This window comes from Antechinus flavipes, chromosome 6, assembly GCF_016432865.1.
Source record: "Antechinus flavipes isolate AdamAnt ecotype Samford, QLD, Australia chromosome 6, AdamAnt_v2, whole genome shotgun sequence".
Taxonomy (NCBI): Eukaryota; Metazoa; Chordata; class Mammalia; order Dasyuromorphia; family Dasyuridae; genus Antechinus; species Antechinus flavipes.
In genome coordinates this window covers 16,788,523-16,807,710 of record NC_067403.1, presented here as the reverse complement: position 1 = coordinate 16,807,710, position 19,188 = coordinate 16,788,523, and the positions used below count along the sequence as shown (strand labels likewise).

Here is a 19,188-nt window from a genome sequence, read left to right as displayed (position 1 = left end):
CCTATCCTGTCCCCTTCTCGGGGTTACTGTACAGTGGGGAGATTGGGGACTCAATCTTAATCTTCTCAAATCTCCAGAAAGGTTTTCCCCAACTTTTAAAACAGAACTTTGCTAGCAATTTGGACAAGTGAGCCGCGCCTCTCCCAGACCTTTACCTGGCTCTTAAAGCCGCAACTTTCAGCCCTCAGGAAGTGTGCTCGCCCATATATTTTAAACAGACTCGGTTTCCCTGACTTGGTCATCCTGCGTTAACTGTAGAAGCCTCAGAATTACACTTTTGCATGCTCACGAGGCTGTCTACAAAGACTGGGGATTTTAAACAGCTTTCGGTTTTTTCCTTAGCCTCGGGGCACTACTTAAAACCTTTTTTTAATTGCTTGTGGAGAGATAACCTGAGGTAAACCAAGCTAGGTCTGTCTGTCTCACACTTTCCTACCTACAGATGGAAACTCTTTTGCTCCTAATTTTTAGTCCCAAGACCTTTTGCTCTTAGCACACTTGGTTCTATTCTTTTCTGGATTGGTGTTCTATGTCCCTGCCAATAATTAAAGGTTTTTTTTCTTGGGCTCCAACCCTGGCCAGGTTGCAACTTCAAGAAAAACCTTTGGAATGATGGCTGGGGAATAAAATTCCAGGTCAAGGCAAATTAAATTCTTTAGAAGATGTTTTTTTTTTTTCCTTTTCTCTCCTCATTCCTTGACTGCAGCAAGAACTGAATTAATGGGAGAAACTGAAGCCATTTAAGAATTTGATGAATACCTTTAGGAAAGAAGTCTGTCTTTCCTGTGTGCTTTTCTCAAGTTTTCTAGACTTGTTCCCTGTTTTCCATCCCCCATTCTTTGAGAAGTTATTGAGGGACTAAGATGGGAATATAAAATATAGGTTATTAAAACAAAATGCTGGTAATTTACATTAACTGGGGAGGGTTAGGAATCAAAGATAGGAATCTTTCCCACATCAAGGGGAAGAGTGATAAAAGAGGACATTTTGGGTCAGTAGGAAAACACTTTTGAGGAAGAAGAGGGTAAATGGAGAGAGAGAATAAATGGGGGGAAATACATTTAGCAATAATTATCGTAAAAAGAATTTTGAAGCAAGTTCCTCTGATAAGGCCTCATTTCTCAAACACAAAGGGAATGGAATAAAAAGTCATTGAAAAATGATAAATCCATGCATATCCTTTGACCTAACAACATTACTAGGCATGACTATCAAAAGATTTTTAAAAAAATGAAAATGATCTATATGTACAAAAAATATGTATAGCAGCTTTCTTCTCAGAGCAAAAACTTGAAAACTGATGGGTGCCCATCAATTGGGGAATGAATAAACCATGATATGTGTTTGGGACGGAATATTATTGTTCTATGGGAAATGATGAGCAGGATGTTCTCAGAAAACAACCTGTAAAGTCCTCCATGAACTCAAGCCAAGTGAAATAGATTGTATAATGAGTAATAGCAGTGTTCCGGGATGATCAGCTATAAATGACTTGGATATTCTCAGCCTTACAAGGATTCATTACTACTCTGAAGGGCTTATGATGAAAGATCCTATCCATAACCCAGAAAAGGAACTGGTTGCACATGAATATGGATTGAAGGATTCTCTCTCTTTTTTTTTTTAAACTTTATTTTTCTTGAGGGTTTTTTTTTTTCTTTAGGGTGAGACATCTATGTTTTCTTTCACAAGATGACTTTCATGAAAATGTTTTATATAACTTCACATGTGGTTAATAAGGGAGAGAACCTGGAATTTGAGTTTTAAAAACAAATGTAAAAATAGTGTTTTAAATGTAACTGGGGAAAATATTAAATAAATTTAATAAAATATAAAAAACTGTAAGAAAGGAAAGCTTCTACCAAGGTCATCCCTCATGGAATCTCTCCAGTGGTTTCCAAAACACCAAAGCTAAAGATTCCCCCTTCTGGCAAAGCAAGGAAGAGAGCTTCTCCGGTCACTTTCCTTCTTCCAGGCTAATTCTAAAAAACGCCTGCTTTGACAACTGTTAGAAAAAACCAAGAAGTGTTCAGTAAACATGTTATGAAGCTCCTATATAAAAGGTATTCTACTAGTTCTGGAAAAACAAGAATTAAAAACCACTCCTTGTCTTTAGGAGCTTATAGTTCAATAGAGGAGTTATGGGATGGGAATGACATATAAATATAATGGAAGGAAAAATGTGATAAGAGTAAAAGGGAAAATAAAGATAAAATAACATCAGAAAAATTGAGGACAGAGAGATGATGTTTAGGTGGGAGTTAAGGGAGAGAGGAAGTGAAGGCTTCATGACACAGCACCAGGGATTTTAAAGTGTAAAGATGAGAATATATTTGAGGCGTGAGGTCCCAGTTTATACCAAGGGTTTCCAGAAGGAGTGATTAATACCAATCAGGGTAGGAAGGTGGGGTGCAAACTTTCCTCCCCTGAGACAATCAACTTCAACCCTGGGACCCTTTTCCAATAAAAACATACCTAACCTCCTTTCCTAACACTCCTGAATTCCACCTTTTCTCTCCACTGTGAAAGCTCCTAATCTCTCCCTTTCTAATTCACCGATCGACACTCAGGAGAGTCACACTCTCATCACTGATTCTAACCAGAAATCCACAGCAGCTGCTTGCTTGACTGCCACTGGGAAACCCTTCTTCTCTCACACCCAGCCCAAGTGCCCCTTGGAGGGCAGAGCCTTTGCTCCAGGCAATGACATCTGAGTGTTCCCCTACACAGCCTGGGATCTTCGTGGAAGAACTGAAGCCTCCTCTCTCTGGCTCCCCTTACCAGTCAGCTGCCCAATCTCACATTTCCCTACTCTTCCTCCCTCTCTCTCCTAAGCCAAGGCTCCCACTCAAGTGCTCTCTCTTCTCATGGGGGTCCCTGCTCTGGGCCGCTCCTAATGCTGTGTCCTCCCCACAGAGGCCAAAGCCACTTCCCCAGGGCAGCTCTGACCAGGTCACTCCTACTCAGGCTGTGGGATCTTAGTGGTGACATGATCCCAAGATCTTCCTATCTCATCATTTTTAAATTTCTGTTGTTGTGTACCATGTGTGATGTACATAATTATTAGTACAACTTATAAATCCTTACATATACACATATGGGGAAGAATGCAGTCTTTTTTTTTTAACTCATGGGGTGTGCCACCAAAAGACCATTATTCTATACAAATGCATGCAGGATAAGATGTCAATTCATACCGGTGTTACTGGTCAAGATAGGAAATTTAAAAAAAATTCTGGTTGATCTTTAGGTTCAATAAGTAACTCTTATTCCATAATAATATCCCAGCTATTGACAATTTAAAAAACTGCTGGCAAACCTGAACAACAACTATGAAGAAAGGAGGTGAAACAACAGTTACAAGAGCATTTAATTAGGACATACTATGAATATCACTAAGAACTGCTGATTAAACAAGAGGCCCAGAATTAGAATTTTGAGGAAAATATGCCTGATAAGGGGACACAGCCACCCCAGCCTCTGAGCCCCGCTTCTCTTATCACTGCCCTGGTTTATATTTCGCAGGTCCCTACAACTTCTAAAGCAGTTCTAAGTCGAGCGAGTCCAGTGACAACACCAATGGACGATCTCCTGATGATCTGGCTCCCTCTGGCCAGCAGCAGGGTGAAGAAGGCTTCTGTCTGCTGCTGACAGCCTCGACTTCCCGGGGTTAGCTTTATCAGCCCCCCCCCCCCCCATCTGTAAAATGAGGCAGCTGTGATTCATTAGCTTATCTCTAAGGTCCCTTGGAGCTCCAAATCCTAGCATTCAAAGCAGAAGTTCTTAACCTGAGGCTTGTGAACTGAAAAAAAAAAGTTAACAACTATTTCAATGTGATTGGTTTCCTTTCTAATTTTGTGCACATTTATGTATATTGAAATGAAGCCTGTAGATTTTCCCAGATTGCTCAAGAAGTGCCCCCCCCCAAAAAAAAAACTAATAAAAAAAATTTTTTTAATGACTATATAAGAAAAACTCAACTGGGCACTGTTGCTTTTATTTGTAATCACACCCCCCCAAAAAGAAGGAAAAAGTATTTCACTAAATAAAGTCGGCATGTCAACAGGTCAAAGTTTCCACTCAGTTTAGAACTTTGTAAAAACACATCTTTTTATAACAACAACAAAATCTATATAACAAATACTTCCAAGTCTCTACTAATGTCCTTCACATAATATTAAATACTACAAAACTCCCAGTGTAACATAAAAGAGAGGCGATGTGAAACAGATGATGGTGGTCAGAAAGCTGATGAATTTTGGATATATGAACTTAAGACTATCAATGGGACAAAAAGGTGGAGATATCCAACAGCAACCAGAAACGTAGAAATGGAACTAAGAGAAACTATTGGATATGTTAACTCAGGACTATCAATGGGACAAGAAAGTGGGGATATCCAACAGCAACCAGAAATGTAGAAATGGAACTAAGATAACTATGGCTATCCTCATGGAAGTAATACCTGAAACCACAAGAATAGCAGATCTCAAAGGGGATGGAGGGAGAAGGAAGGAAGGAAAAAGGGAAGAGGGAAAGGTCACACATTGAAAGGTTGGTAGAAGAAAGATGGGGGGAGAAAAGAAAGCACCTTTCAGATTGCTAAAAGAGAATCTGACTTACGTCCTGTTACCTAACCTTCTCTATCCAATAATAATCAGTGGAATCACATTATGTACAAATCCTATCACAATAACAATTATATAACTGAGGCTGCACTGATCAAAGAATTTAACAACAGTTAAATTCCTTAAGCACTCTTCTTTTACTGTCAGTAAAGAAGCTACTGCTAAAACCCAAAAAACAAAGCGTCCAAAAGCAGAAAAATTAATGAATGAAAGAGAAAATATTTGGAAAAGGATTAAATTCATCCTGGGTGAATGCTAATCATAAGATTTTTCCCTAGTTTAACTTTGGGGAAATAAAACACTGCATTTACACAAATTGTGCCAATACAAAGTTAAGATTTTTTTCAGTACATAATTGGTAAGAATATTTTCCCACTAAATGACATATTATAATGCCAATACTATTGAAATATACTCTACGATATAGTCAACAAAAAGTGAGCCCCAAACAAAACTGCAAAATAATGAGTGATTTCACTGAGGACCCTGGAGCCCGAGAAGCAAACTGAAAAGGGTGGGATACATGATTACTCTAAGCAGGGAGATCAAAAGTTCTATTTTCATCTAGCCAAAAACACTTATCTACAATACAGCATCATATTACAGCCTAAAAAGATATTTGACATCTCTGATTAACTAAAAGAATGAAGAAATTTTATTCAATAGACCAAACAGCATTGGTGTTCAAGTCAGAGAATAACAGTTTTGTTTTTAAATAAAATACTCTGAGTGTGTCATTAATATGGGAACACATCATATAAAAGGGCATTTACAGAGACATACATTGGAAAAGACACTGGATAACGAAGTCCCAGGACTCTGTTCCAAGTTGAGCACTGGACATTTACTGGCTCTACAACTTTGTGAACAGGCCGTATCATCTTGGTAGGCATTGTTTTCTTGTGTTAAGTATATATTTTTATTTAATGAGAGAATCATAGAATTCTTACCTAGTGAGGCGTTTAGGTTGAGGCCGTTCACCGAATTTCCTATGGAAAAAAAAGCAAATGATTTAAAACACTTTGTAGAATACATTTTACAGTAAAATTTTATTTCCCTTCTCTTTTTACTAACTTCTTCATATTTAGTGAAAGTCTTTCTACAACATGCACTATTATCAAAGCCCACTAAAATATTCTGGAACACAATGAAAAAATGCAGAATAATAAATAAATGGTTGGAATCGAGTCAAAATGACATAGAATTCTAAATACCTTTTAACAAAATATCCTTAAATATATTCTTTTCCTAGGCTCATAGAACTATAATTTTAGAGTTGACAAAGAACCTCAGAGGTCATCTAGTCAAAAACACTAATTTAACCATGAGGAAATGGAAGGGGTATGGCATAAGTGAACCCAAATTTAGACCATTATATCAATGAACCATATTATTTTGTGTTGAAGTTGAGGGAAGTATTCAACACAGGCCTAAATACAATAAAAACTCCTTATAAAATTCCTGGAGGCCAATTTAATTTGTCTACATACCAAAGGATTCTACTAACGTAGGCAAGGATTTTCAACAACCTAAGAGTTCAACTAAATTGGAAGTTATGGACCAATTCAAATTTCTCAACCATTCCTTGACCCCATGTAATCAAAGATCATTTAGCCAACGGCATCTGCCCAAATGTCATATTTCAGATGATGACTCTAATATAACTCCAATTTCTAGTTTCTCACTAAGGTAGAATCAGAGATGAAAACAGAGTCTAAAGTCTATGGGAAATACTATCAGTCTAAAAGAAATCAACTTACAAAACAAAAGAATTTTTATATAAAATGATGTAAATATTACAAATACTAGAATGGGATTAGGGTTATAGACAGAGGGTATCACATCAGCAAAACCAAACAGGAAGATATAGCGTTCATTTCTATAAGCCATTCTCAAGACTTGGAATCTTCTCCCACTTGATTTGAGTCTCATAGAATCCTGCTCTTTCAGTTCAGATGAGGTACTACCTCCTTCAGGAAGCCTTCCTTGGATTTTCCACTTGTTAGGGTTCTTTCCCACTTCAATCTTCATCGTAACTTTATGAATGCATATTATAGTCTAGCTAGCTAGCTATATCTACAGTGTGTGTGTGTGTGTGTGTGTGTGTGTGTGTGTGTGTGTGATATATATATATATATAAATGACAGAGAGAGAGAGAAAACATAGTGCTATTTCCCTTCACAGTGCTACACTAGGAGAATGTAAGATCCTTGAGATCAGGGTCAATCTTGTTTGCATTTGGGACATGATCCTTCACACAGGAATTCTGTTAAATCAGATTTCAAGAAATCCAGTTTGACTAAAACAGTGATGGTGAATAGCAGTGAATGGGAAGGCAGTAAAGGTTTTGAACAGGAAACTGATATTATAAAACTGATGGAAGACTAATATGAAGTAATAAGCAAAGACAGAAGGAGAGTGTGAACGCAAGATGAATCAGGTAGGAGAGTAATTCAATAGTTCAGGAATAAAGACCTAACTACGATGTTACCAAAGAATACTAAGAATTAATTTATGAATAACAGAACCTCATGAAAATGTGAACATTTTGGGCAGGAAGGAGAGAAGGGAGGGAGGGAAGACAAGTCTATAAATGACAGAAGCTCATGAATGGCTGGATAAAAGATGGAAAATAAAAGACGAAGGCAGTTTTGAGCTTATGTGATTGGGATAATGTATTTGAGAAATTTCTTCCCTCTGGGTAAGAAGTTGATCAGGAAAGTTTCAGAGCAAAGCTAACATTTGATAAATCTAAAAGATAAAGATGTCAAAAGGCAGAAACTGGAAGGGTGGGTCCAAGGGAATCCCAAGTATAGAGGGAATCATCAAAACAAAGTTTCAAAGGGATGTAAATGGTCCAGAAAGTCCATAAAGGAGGCTACTACACAAAGAGCAGGGAGTAGGGAAGGCCCTGGATACGAAGCACTTTGCTCACAACACTTCTCTGCTCTGGGCTGAGTATGACTTAGGGCAGCTAGAATGAAATGGAAAACCTCATCGGTCATTCAGTAGCTAAGGAAAGGATGGTGACCTAAGTTTCACTACTCCAAATGCACGGATGAGGAAACAGAGGCTCAGAGAGGCCCCACAGCCTCCTCTTGGACAAATGGTTGGAAGGGGCTGGGCCCGACCTAGCCATTTTTTCATGAGACCACGCCACTTACTGTAACAGTAAGTTCGGAGATGAAAGAATTCTTATGGGCTTGAAAGACAAGATTTAAGGACACCAGATTCAAAAATGACTTCCAAGTGGCAGAACTGAAGTGACTGGGGAGATGGTGGTTCCATGGCCGTGACAGGCAAGAAGGAAGAAGAGAAAGTCTGACAGAGAAGGGGCGAGCGAGCAGCAGCCCTCTGGGAGACGTCTGTGTCGAGGGGGTGGGAAAGGCTGACAGAGGACAAAGGTTCATGGGGTGCTATTCCAGAGGCCTCGGGGGAAGGCAGGGCGGGGAGCCACCCCAAATGCTCCTGCTGGGTGAGCTTCTTCTTCCCCTGAAGCCTTCCTCATTCCCCCCCACCCTCACACTCCATGTCTGCAGGAGCACTCTGTGATCAGCCACAGTCAGCTTCGACCGCCATTTCTTCCCAGATAAAATGGAAGGCTGGGTCGTAGCGTTGGCTTCACGGAGCTCTTGTGAGGTACGAGGGAGAGGGTGCAGGCCAATGTTTCCCAAACCTCTAAGCGCTAAATACACGCCAACGACTGCTTCTAGCCATCTCCATCAACCTGGCCTTTCATCGCTCTTTCACCAGGGATTGCCCAAGAATGTCTCTGCCCTTATCTTTTTGCTGTTTTCCACCCACAGATATACATCTTTGGAAACTTCTCTGATTGCTCTTGTTCCTGGCTGCTGGAAATAGGCGAAGTTATAACAAGCAGGCTGCTTTATTCCATTACATATCAATGGCCCATAATCTCAGCTTGCTTCCATTAACCTTTTTTTCTATTCTACCTTTATCATTTTCAAACTACTTCTATTCTTTCAATGGCCTGCCCTCTTAATAGACCCAAAAGCCTGGGATCTAACACTGCTTTCTAACAACTAATATTGCTTTCTCAGCTCTCTTTCATTATATAAAATCTCTCCTTATCTTTTGAATTCTATTCCCTTCTACCTAATCTAGCACCTTCCTTTCAGCAGTCATCTCTTCACTAATGAAATGAATGACTTTCATCCTTTTCTCCCAGTTCCAAGCCATTTGTTTATAAATATTTTCAGCCTTCTCTTCTCCCATTTAGTCAATTCAGCTACCAATCTGGTTCTTTTCTCTGCCAAACTTTTTGAAAAAAACCACTTCTTATTCTTTCTTCCATCTCTATCCAAACACTGCTTCAAAAAAGCCAGGCACCTGATAATCCTCAGCCCTCACCCTTCTTCACTTTTCTCTGTGGACATTGCAGAACTCCTTTTACAAGATAGCCTCTTCTCCTTTGACTTGAGGGACAAATGCAATTCTAGTTCATCTGTCTCTATTACAGCGTCTTTAGTGGCTTTTCTTCTTATTCCTAACCCCTCGATGTAAGTCTAATGGATTGTTCAGAGAATTGCCTTTTTTCTCTACACTTTTCCTCTAGAAATGTCTATAGTTGCCACAGATTCAACTATCATTTTATGGAAAACTCTTTTATTTTCATGTCCGGGTTTGTGATCTCTTCTAAACCATACAATTTAAAGAGGATATTTCTATCCAAATATACTACACCTCCAACTCGATGGAACAGCTTATCTTTCTTCCAAAATCTATCCTAATTTCATTATTTCTTTTCTACAGGATTACCATTTATCCTCTCTCCAGTGTTTGAAACTTTTGATGCTATTCTTTGCTTTATCTCTGATACTTAGTTACTAATTTCCAAATGATAACACCTCCTACGTGTCTCATAAATGCAATCCTTGCTCCCTGTTTTGATAGCAACAATTCTAGAGGAATTTTTTCTTTTCAGTATCCAAGACTACAATAACTTGACAGTGCTTTCATCAGTCAACAAAATTTATTAAGCTTTTACAATCTGTCAGGTACGATGCTAAGTCCTGGATGTACAAAGAAAGACAAAAACACAATTCCACGCCTCTAAGAATTCATACATTAATGGGGCAACAACATGCAAAAAATGATGTATGTATAAGATATGCACAGGGTAAATGAAAGAAAATCTCAGATGGAAGGAGGGTAGAAGAGAAAGATGATCAAGAAAGTCCTACAGAAATGTCTTAAATGGGAGGGAGAACACATGGAGAGAGTATATTTCAAATATTTTAAAACTTAAAATTGTTTTCTTATTTTAAGAAAGGGTAAAATTTTGTATTTTAACAGAATTAAAAATTAATTTATGACTGGGAATATTCAATAGCTGACAGATATTTCCTTCTCATCCCATCGAGACCAACTCAAATGTTGGTCTCCAATAAAATCTTTTCTCATCCACTTCTCCCCATTCTGCACCTTACTTGTAATGATTTTCCACAGGAAGTCAAAATACCACTCTGTTTTGCAATTTTCTATAACACTTGTTATTCTTTTACTAGACAATAAGCTTCGTGAAGGCAGAAACTACGTATAAGCTAATGCCCATCATAAAAGCACTGCATAGCAAGTACTTCATAACCATTTGCTAGCTGAATAAATTAATATATATTAAATGAAGGCTGAAAAAAGGTCACTGATTTGACAATGTTTAAATTCCATCTCAGTCATTAATTATCAATTGTCAAATCATTTGCTTTTCTCTATCAGTAAAATGAAGGGGGTGTTGTTGAAATCAGCATTTAAAAAAAAAACTAGCTTGGCTATGCTTCAGTCAAATTAAATGTTTCCTCTAAATAATGTATTGCTACTAACAGAACAAACACGGAGAAGAAAGAACGTTTCGACAGAAAGACATATATGTATATAGTTGGCCCAGCAAGGTAACAATCATTTCATGAGAAACCATGTAATTTTAATTTCTTTGAAAACCTAAGGTCTTTTTTTTAAATAGTAAAATGAACAAAGGAACAGGAAGATTTTTAGGATTCTGGTTACTTATATATGTACCTAATAAATGTAATATATTTTGAAATCTGTACCTCACTTAAACTGATTTATTTGAAGCTATAGAGATTTCAAATGATTTATAAATCCATTAATTCATTCAATGAACATTTGTTAGGTACCTAAAAATTGTCTTCCTTTTTTCTACTGTCCAGGAGAGAAAAAATAAGACATAAAAGAATCACTATAACCCAGAAATAACAATGTGAATTTAAGATTCTACAAAAAGCTACATACTCAGAATGCAAACAGCATCTCAAAATTTTAAACTAGTCTATGTTTCATTGTAATTTAGTTCATGTCCCTAAGAAACAAAGATCTCAATTTTATCCTATAGTTAAGATGTACATTAATTCAATCTCACTTTAACTAGGAAAAGCTGCAATTATTGTAGCCTACATTATAAAATCATAAAGATATTTGAAAACATGACAGCACTCTGGCTATATAAAGTTCTTCTTACCTGGAAATAACATTGAGACAGCAATATATCCTGCAATCCATTAGTATCTGGAGTACTCTACAAAATAGTTTTTACATGTAATGGAAAGAGCACAATGGATTTATGTATGATCCTATGCTCAAACTGTAAACCCATAGATCAACCAACTATTTCCTCTTAACTTCTGAAGAAGGTGCAACATTGTTTACCCCACATTTACTCCTATATTCACCAACCTGTTAAGGAAATATAACCACAAATGTATCAAGGTCAAATAAGAATAAAATTATCAAAAGTGCACCATCTAAACACCTTTTTTTGGCTAAAAATAGTCTGGGTGGAAAAAAAAAATCAAACAAGGAAAAGAAAATACCATCACTAGAAAACTCTTAAAATGACTATTAAACATTTAAGCAGAGTAATTGTGATTTAATTGATAATAAACCTCATCTATCTACATTATTTGCTAATACCAAAAAAAAAAAAAAAAAAAAAAAAAGTTTGGGGATAGAGAGCCTGAATTCTTTAGCCATGTTCTTTAGAAATTAACATGAAATCTTGCTCACCACTTGGAGAGAAAAAGGGTATTAAAAAATTACCTGAATGCAAACTGTTTTTTTAACTTAATGAAACATATCAAATTGGAAACTATTCATTGGTAGTTTATAAGTTTATAAAGTTCAAGGATCAGAAAGGATTGGTTGGTTCTTTAAAAGTTTGTGAAACTTTGTTTTTGTTTCCTTTTTAAAACTGGGTAATTTTCTTTTCCCCCTTTAATTTAGTATTTTATTTTCCCCCAGTTACATGTAAAAACAATTTTAACATGTTTTTAAAACTGAATTCCAGATACTCTTCCTTCCTCTCTCCTTACTCCACCATTTGAGAATGTAAGCAACTTTAAAAATATTATATATGTAGCCATACAAAACATTTCCATAATAGTCATGTTGTAAAAGCAAAGATCTCTCCTCCTACCCCTCCCCCTAACCCTCAAGAAAGAAGTTTGCTTCAGTCTACATCAGACCCCATCTTCCTCTGGGTACAGGAAGCAGGGCCTTCAGCAAGGTCTGGGATCATCAGATTGCTGAGAACAGTTGGGCCATTCCCAGTCCACCATCCACCAACCTCGCTGGACAAAAGACACTGCCTTTAACCCCCGAGGCCCGGTTGAGCTACCTGGATTTGGCTTCCCTCTCACTCCATTGCCTAGACCTTCTACATTGGGGGCTAAGAGGTCTGGAAACCCCCTGATCCCAGGGTCCAGAGCCCCAAGGCTTGTTCCTGGCTGGCTAACCTCCTGACTTTCCAAATAGTCCTAAGATGGAAAAGTGTTTCCCTCCATCTTTCTGTGGGTTCTGCTGCTGTAGAATTAGTTTAGTACCTGCTTTTACTCCATTCTTTTCCTCCCCAAAAGAACTGATTTTCTTTTAAATTTAAATAACAGACTTACTGCTAAGATTGATAAAGTAGCGGTGGCCAAAAATTAAAGTTTTATAAAACTAAAGAAGTGCTTTTGCTACATAGCGTAATTGTTTTTAAAATAAATTCTAACTCCCTAAACATCTTTCTTTCCAAATACAATCAGAGGAAAAAAAATTTCAATAAAGCAAGAAGTGATTTTGCTTTTTAAGTCACTAGTAACTGTTTTCTGCACAATCTGCTCCATGACATCTACCTATCATAACAGACTTAAAACCTGGATACAAATTCAGCAACAGTGAGGTTCTGTGCCACAGATATATTTCTGAAAAACCATGTGCAAATCATTTTTTAACCCCAGATAATTTAAAATTAAAATACCATATAAAAACTATAAAAAATGTTCTACAAATATAAAGAATGTTACAGTCATCTGACTCTCAGATAATTCTGTGAGGTCACCAAATCAAGAATTATTATTCCCTTTATGCATATATAAAAAGTCATGGTGGTCATAGTTATATAATATGCTGAAGGTCACACAACTATGGAATGGCAAAGCCCAGGTCTCTTGACTCTAAGTCATAATGCCTATCATTTTAAATGCATCAAAGTATTAAAGTTATTCCATGGAGAATTTTTATCAGTAAAGTGAATCCATAATCATTTTAAATGGAAGCCTTTCAAAGGCTTTTTTTCTATACACATGAATTTCCCTGACATATGGAAATCTGCAACTTAATTCATGTATTGCCTACATATTTTCCACATGGATGTCTGAAAAAGGTCTGGATACTTCTATGTCTGCTGCTTGGCAATACCCTGGTCAGAACCCATTTTTTACTTCATGATGTCCTTTGGCCCCACGTTGGCTTGCCCACTCAATTTTATTACTGCCCTCTTACTGTCAAGTCTGCTATTCTTTCTAAATCCTTCCTTTTAAAACTCATCTAAAACCTGGTGGGCTCTCAGTCCATCTATCTCCCACCTTCTCAATACAAGAACACAGCCAAACAGGCAAGAAAGGCCTTCTTCAAACCCACCCCTCAGTTTTCTATCTCACTTCATACTCATCCCAGCCTTTTACATTCCCACCCTCTCACCACATATACACAAAGGTAGCTGAAGCTAATGAAGAATTTTATAATTGTCAACTAACTTATAGGAGAGAGAAAAAAATGTTGGCCAAGCATCAGTCATTTAAGGAGTAAGTAAAACCAGTTTTGATAGATGATGCTCCTTAATTGTTAAGGGCTAAAAACATGAAAAGAACTATAAAACCACAAACTACCACTAAAACCACCCCGATTCACTATGGGAACTAGGGCTTAGCATGACATTCAGCACCTTGGGTACTTTTATTAGTCACTTTCAATATAAAAATCAAGTGACAAAAGCTTACCCAAGAAGAGGCCCAGTGAGACATGGGGAAAGCTTGGGTTGGCAATCAGCTCAGCCTCTTACTTCAGAGGGACCACTGATCCACTCTATGGGGATGAGGAGGAGGAATCCTAGCACCAGGGACCTCCGTTTTCTCACCTAGGGGTGGGAGATCCAACCCCCACTGGAAAAACACTGGAAAAACCCAGGCCTGGAAGCTAAGTACTTTGGGCCAGGTCAGTCAAAAGCAAGATCTGAAACTAAGTCTTCTGACTTCAAATGCAAAGTTCCTGCCACTTCGCTCTGCTATCTCAAGATTCCCTTCGGTTCTAAAATGATTTGGCATTGTTAAGTCCTGAAATATTCCAATCCTATTTACACTAAGGTGATGCTCATGACTACTCAGCTTTGGTGGGTGGACCCTAGGGGACAACAGTAACAGCAGCCATGAATGAGTTTCTAAATACTAAATGCACACTGAAGAGATAATGATAACCTCAAATTTGCAGCACAACTGGAAAACTTCTGCAAAAATCTGTAATAGCCAAACTAAATTAAATTTCAGGGACTAGAAACAGGTGGCACTTTACAACCAAGACGGTAATAGGCCAGAAAGTTTAAGTGACAAAATAAACAGACTTGGAATTCAGCACTATTATAAACTAAATAGCATTATTTTCCTCGCCTTGTACACAGAAGGGGTTGTTTGATGACCTTTTTTGCTATCCCAAAACATGAGAATGAAGAATCAGCTGCAGATAATGATCAATCTATGTTAAAAGAAGCAAAAATTAATGCCTGTATGACTTTGGAATATCCGGTGCTTTGTTAAGTATTAAAATATCCATTGTCCACTATGCATGGATGGATAATCCCTGTTTTTTCCCTTTGTTTTTATATTTGGAACATACAGATAGTACAGATGGATGAATTGGGCCCAGCATAGAACAAAGAAGGAGCTGAACTTCCAGGAAATTGTTGTTGTTCAGTTGTTTTGCTCATGTCTCTCTCTTTGTGATCCCAAAGATACTGAAGTGGTTAACCATTTCCTTCCCCAGCTCATTTTACATGTGAGGAAACTGAGGCAAACAGGATGAAGTGCCCAGCCCAAGGTCAGTGTTGGAGTCCGGATTTGAACTCAGGAAGAAGAGGCCTGACTCTAGGGCCATCACTCTGTGCCCCATGTTACCTGGATAGCTCAGGAAGCCTGGCCAAGCTTCCCCAAAAATAGCTAGTTAATGCCAATATGCGACTAGTTTTGCTGTAGGGCAGCAAGAATTAGAACAGAACATTCTCCAAAAAATTAAAAATGAGCCTCACACAGAAGTCAATCACAAGGAGCTTGGGAGGTGTAGGCCAGATGACCCCAAACCAAAGAGAAAACTCAAAGAGCAGGAGGAAAGGTCCAAGAAGATGTGACGAGTGGGCAGCAGGGACACTGCACTCTGGTTGTCAGGAGAAAACAAGAAAGGTCTCCAGAGATGGATGTCATCTGAACCACTGGAGAGGGAGGCTCAGAGCACATGGCTTAAATAGCATGCTTGAAGCATGTACCTCTTGAGAAAGGGAAGAGTTATGAATAGTATAGGGCCAGATAAGGTGGATGCCACTGGCACCAGTGCTCCTGGGCTCTATGCAACTGGGAGACCAGATCATCCATCTAGGCCTGAGTGTGAATGTCTGGCTTGCGGGCCGTATAACATCGATTTAATCATGTGCAAAAGCACTTGCAAGTGATGATGAGCTGAATGCTAGATATAATCTTTTACTGCCTGAGCTCTATAAGCTGATAATTCTGTATGGCCCTCAAATAATGTTATAAATTTGGAAAAAAAAGGTTCCTTACCCCAGATTTAGACCTTCAAAGAGAATATTAGAATTACAAGACCTGGGAGTTGAGTCACCAGTGGCCATTCATCTCAATCCACAGCCCAAAGAAATCCCCACTATAACAAATACAATGAGTGCTCCATCTTGTCTCCTCGACCCTCTCTACGAGCAGCTCATTTCACTTGTGGAAAGCTTTAATCTTTCCAAAGTTTTTCCTGATATCAAGTCTAAATTTGTCTCTGCAGTTTCTGTCCAGTACTCCTAGTTCTACCTTTTGGGGTTCCAATGAATCCTTCTACTCTAGGACTATCCTCCAAATACTTGAACTAGAACAATCGCCGTCAAAGTCTTCTTTGTTCCAGGCTAAACATACCCAGAAACTTTCCAACCAATCAAAGCTGTTCTTAAATCTCGGTGCCCAGAACTAACTACAATAATTTAAAAGAAGTCTAAAAAGCAGAGAATACAATGCGATTATCACAGCTGTGTCCAAGCAAACCATGTACTTCTTGATGCAACATGACTGTATTAGCATTTTTGACTATCACATCATAATACTAACATATTGAGCTTGCAGTTCATTAACACCTCCTCTTTTCCCCTTTTTGCTGGCTATCCAAGTCTTCTCCGTGTTACTTTTGTGAAAGTGATTTTTCTGAACCTGATTGGAAGACTTTATTCCTATCAAATTTTATCTTATTAGATTCAGTCCCAAACTACAGTCTGTGAGGATCCTTTTAGAGCCCAATTTTGGCGAGCACTATCGTCAGCTATCCCTCCCAGTTTGTTGTCAACCGAAAATCTAACAAACTCCTCTTCTCTGCCTTTACCCAAGTTATTGATAAAAGTAGTAAACCTTTATCGGGCTAAGTCAAGCCTTTGTGGTGCTCTACTAGAGCACCTGAAGGATGCTGAACCCATTAGCAATGCCTCTTAAATTTTACCTGGTGAGTTCTGAATCCATCTGCCTGCATTATCAAGTAATTCATATTTCATCTTCCCCACAATAGCATGAAATGAACAAAATCTTTGCTAAAATCTAGGCAAATGGCCCAGCATGGTGATACACATACAATCTCAATTACTGGGGAAGCTGGAGTTAGTAAGGATTGCATGAGCAATGAGCTCTAAGATGCAGTAGGGCTAAAGTTGATTTGGTGTCCAAGCTAAGATTAGGACCAGTACAATAAGCCCCTGGGAGTGGGGATGCCCAGGGAGAACAAACTGGCTCTGGTCAGGAAAAAAAAAAGAAGCGGGTTAAGCTTCATACCCAATTCAGTGCTGGGATTAAGCCTGAGAGTGGCCACTGTACAGCCAGACTGGGCAAGATAGGGAGAACCAGTCTTAAAAAAAAAACCAAACCAAACAAAAACAAAAGATATAGGCAAAATACATCTAAAGCAATTTACTCATCATTTAGTAATTCTGACAAAAGAGGAAATTATTAGTCTGGAAGGATCTATTCTGGATGAAGGCATGCTGGCTCTCTGAAATCACCATTTTCCTTTCCAGATGTCCACCAACCACCTCTGTAGTGGTTAGAATTTTCTAGGATCACAAAGCTAAGCTCACTGACTTACAGTTTGCCGACTGCTCTCATCCACTTAACGAAAATAGAAACATTTGCCCCTCTTCAGGCCTATGGCACTGCCCCCATTTTCAAAGACGTTTCAAATATCATTGAAAGTTAAGAGGAAGCTCAGCCAACACATCTGCTGTTTGATTCAGGATTTAAGGATATACTTTATTAGGGTCAAGTGATGTTTTCATAGAGCTCAAATAAAGAACACTTATTTATCCTGAAGATGAACTTTCTGCATTTTTCCCCTTGTCATTCCTAATGTAAAATATATTCTTTTATAGAGAGAAGTTAATCAGTGGAAGCATACATTAAGCACTTACTATGTATCAGGCACTGTGCTGAGTGCTAGCGATATAAAGAAAGACGGAAATAATACCAACTTCTTTTTTTTTTTTTTTTAACTGAGGCAATTGGGATTAAAAGATTTGCCTAGGGTCCCACAGCTAGGAATTGTGAAGCCTTGGGTTCCAGGGCTGTGCTCTCTCCACTGCGCCACCTAGCAGCCTCCCCCCTCCACCCCCCAGCTCTTCCCCCCCACGTCCCTACCTTCAGGGAGCTTATGTTCTAAGAGAAGAAACAAATAAATGTGTTGTGAGCAGAGTCTGAACTGGGGCCATGGCGTAGGAAGGGAGCGATGGGTAGAGGCGTTCTGAAGACAGAAATGCCAAGATTTGGCCACAATATTCCACTCGCCTCTGCTATGGTACTGAACTATGACATAAAATATACCCACAAGCCTTTTCTCTTTCAACTTTCTTTCCTTACATAGTCAATAAATTTAGTCATACTTTTTAAGGAAAAAAATTTTTTTTAATTTCTCTCTTGCTAATCAGTTATTCTTGAACATATTGTTTTACATAGTATTTTACAGGACAGATGATATATGTAGATGTATAGTATAAAGGTTAAACAGACCTTCAACATAAAGGGAAGAAATATTTCTCCCCCAAATCTCAGCAGACTATACTGCAATGTTTTCATGAACTTTTTAATAAAGTTAATATTCCAGCCTATAGGTAAAACTCCTAAATACCAAGAGGGGACAGGACAAGGCAGCACCACTAGCCACAATGACCATCAGGAACAAGCTAGCCCAGACACATGTTGGGTCAAAGAACTATCCACAGATTAGTCCAATATGTGGATCTTAAAGCTTTGGCATTGCTAGGCAAGTGACTGATGCATAATGTGCAATTACTTCATATAAACAATGTGCTAAAGAGGCTAAGAAGCCTGTGCTCTCTGTCCTTCATCTCTTCCTTCAGGTTCTGTCTCAAACTCTCCTAAAAATTCCTTGCATAGGAAATGAGTATGATATATTAAGACCCTAAAACATCTAAAAACTGTGAATTACAACTAATCTTTCTTCAAAGTTATCAGTGAATAGATTCCCTAAACAGGAATTAAGTGCTATTGTAACAAAATTTGTATTTGTGGGAATACCCAGAATAAGCTTCTTAAGAAAACGATTTAATAATAAAACTGTACAACAATAGAATAGATTCCCTTTTGAACAATGAGTATAACTGGAGTATAATATTCAATCAAAGGCTTTGAGTTGTATTACTTTATTTGAGTTGTATTACTTTAAAGGGTTTTTCCATTGGGTAACAATTTGAATTTGAAAATCTTTACATTATCTTGAAATGACAGGAATCTCGAATTCTATTTTAAATATTTCTCTAGTTTTAAATGATATTTACAAACTAAAGTTACTTATTTGGGTCTAATAGGATATAACCGACCAACATTTCAATACATCTTTCAGAGATTATGTACAAGAGCTCCCTCTTCTATTTCATTTCTTTCCTATGTGAACGTTTCTCCATTCTTCCTATTTTCTGGTGTCTCGCTTTAACTTTCTTTTAAATGAT

At 38.0% G+C, this 19,188-nt stretch overlaps 1 protein-coding gene across 2 annotated transcripts in view; it reads right to left on the bottom strand.

Moving 5' to 3' along the window:
• Positions 1 to 19,188, bottom strand: part of RBPJ (recombination signal binding protein for immunoglobulin kappa J region) — a 100,663-nt gene that overhangs the window by 37,419 nt on the left and 44,056 nt on the right. For both annotated transcript variants that reach the window (XM_051967263.1, XM_051967264.1), the window contains one exon: positions 5,579 to 5,617. In XM_051967263.1, coding sequence (XP_051823223.1) covers positions 5,579 to 5,617 — 39 coding nt within the window. The remainder of the gene's footprint in view (positions 1 to 5,578; positions 5,618 to 19,188) is intronic.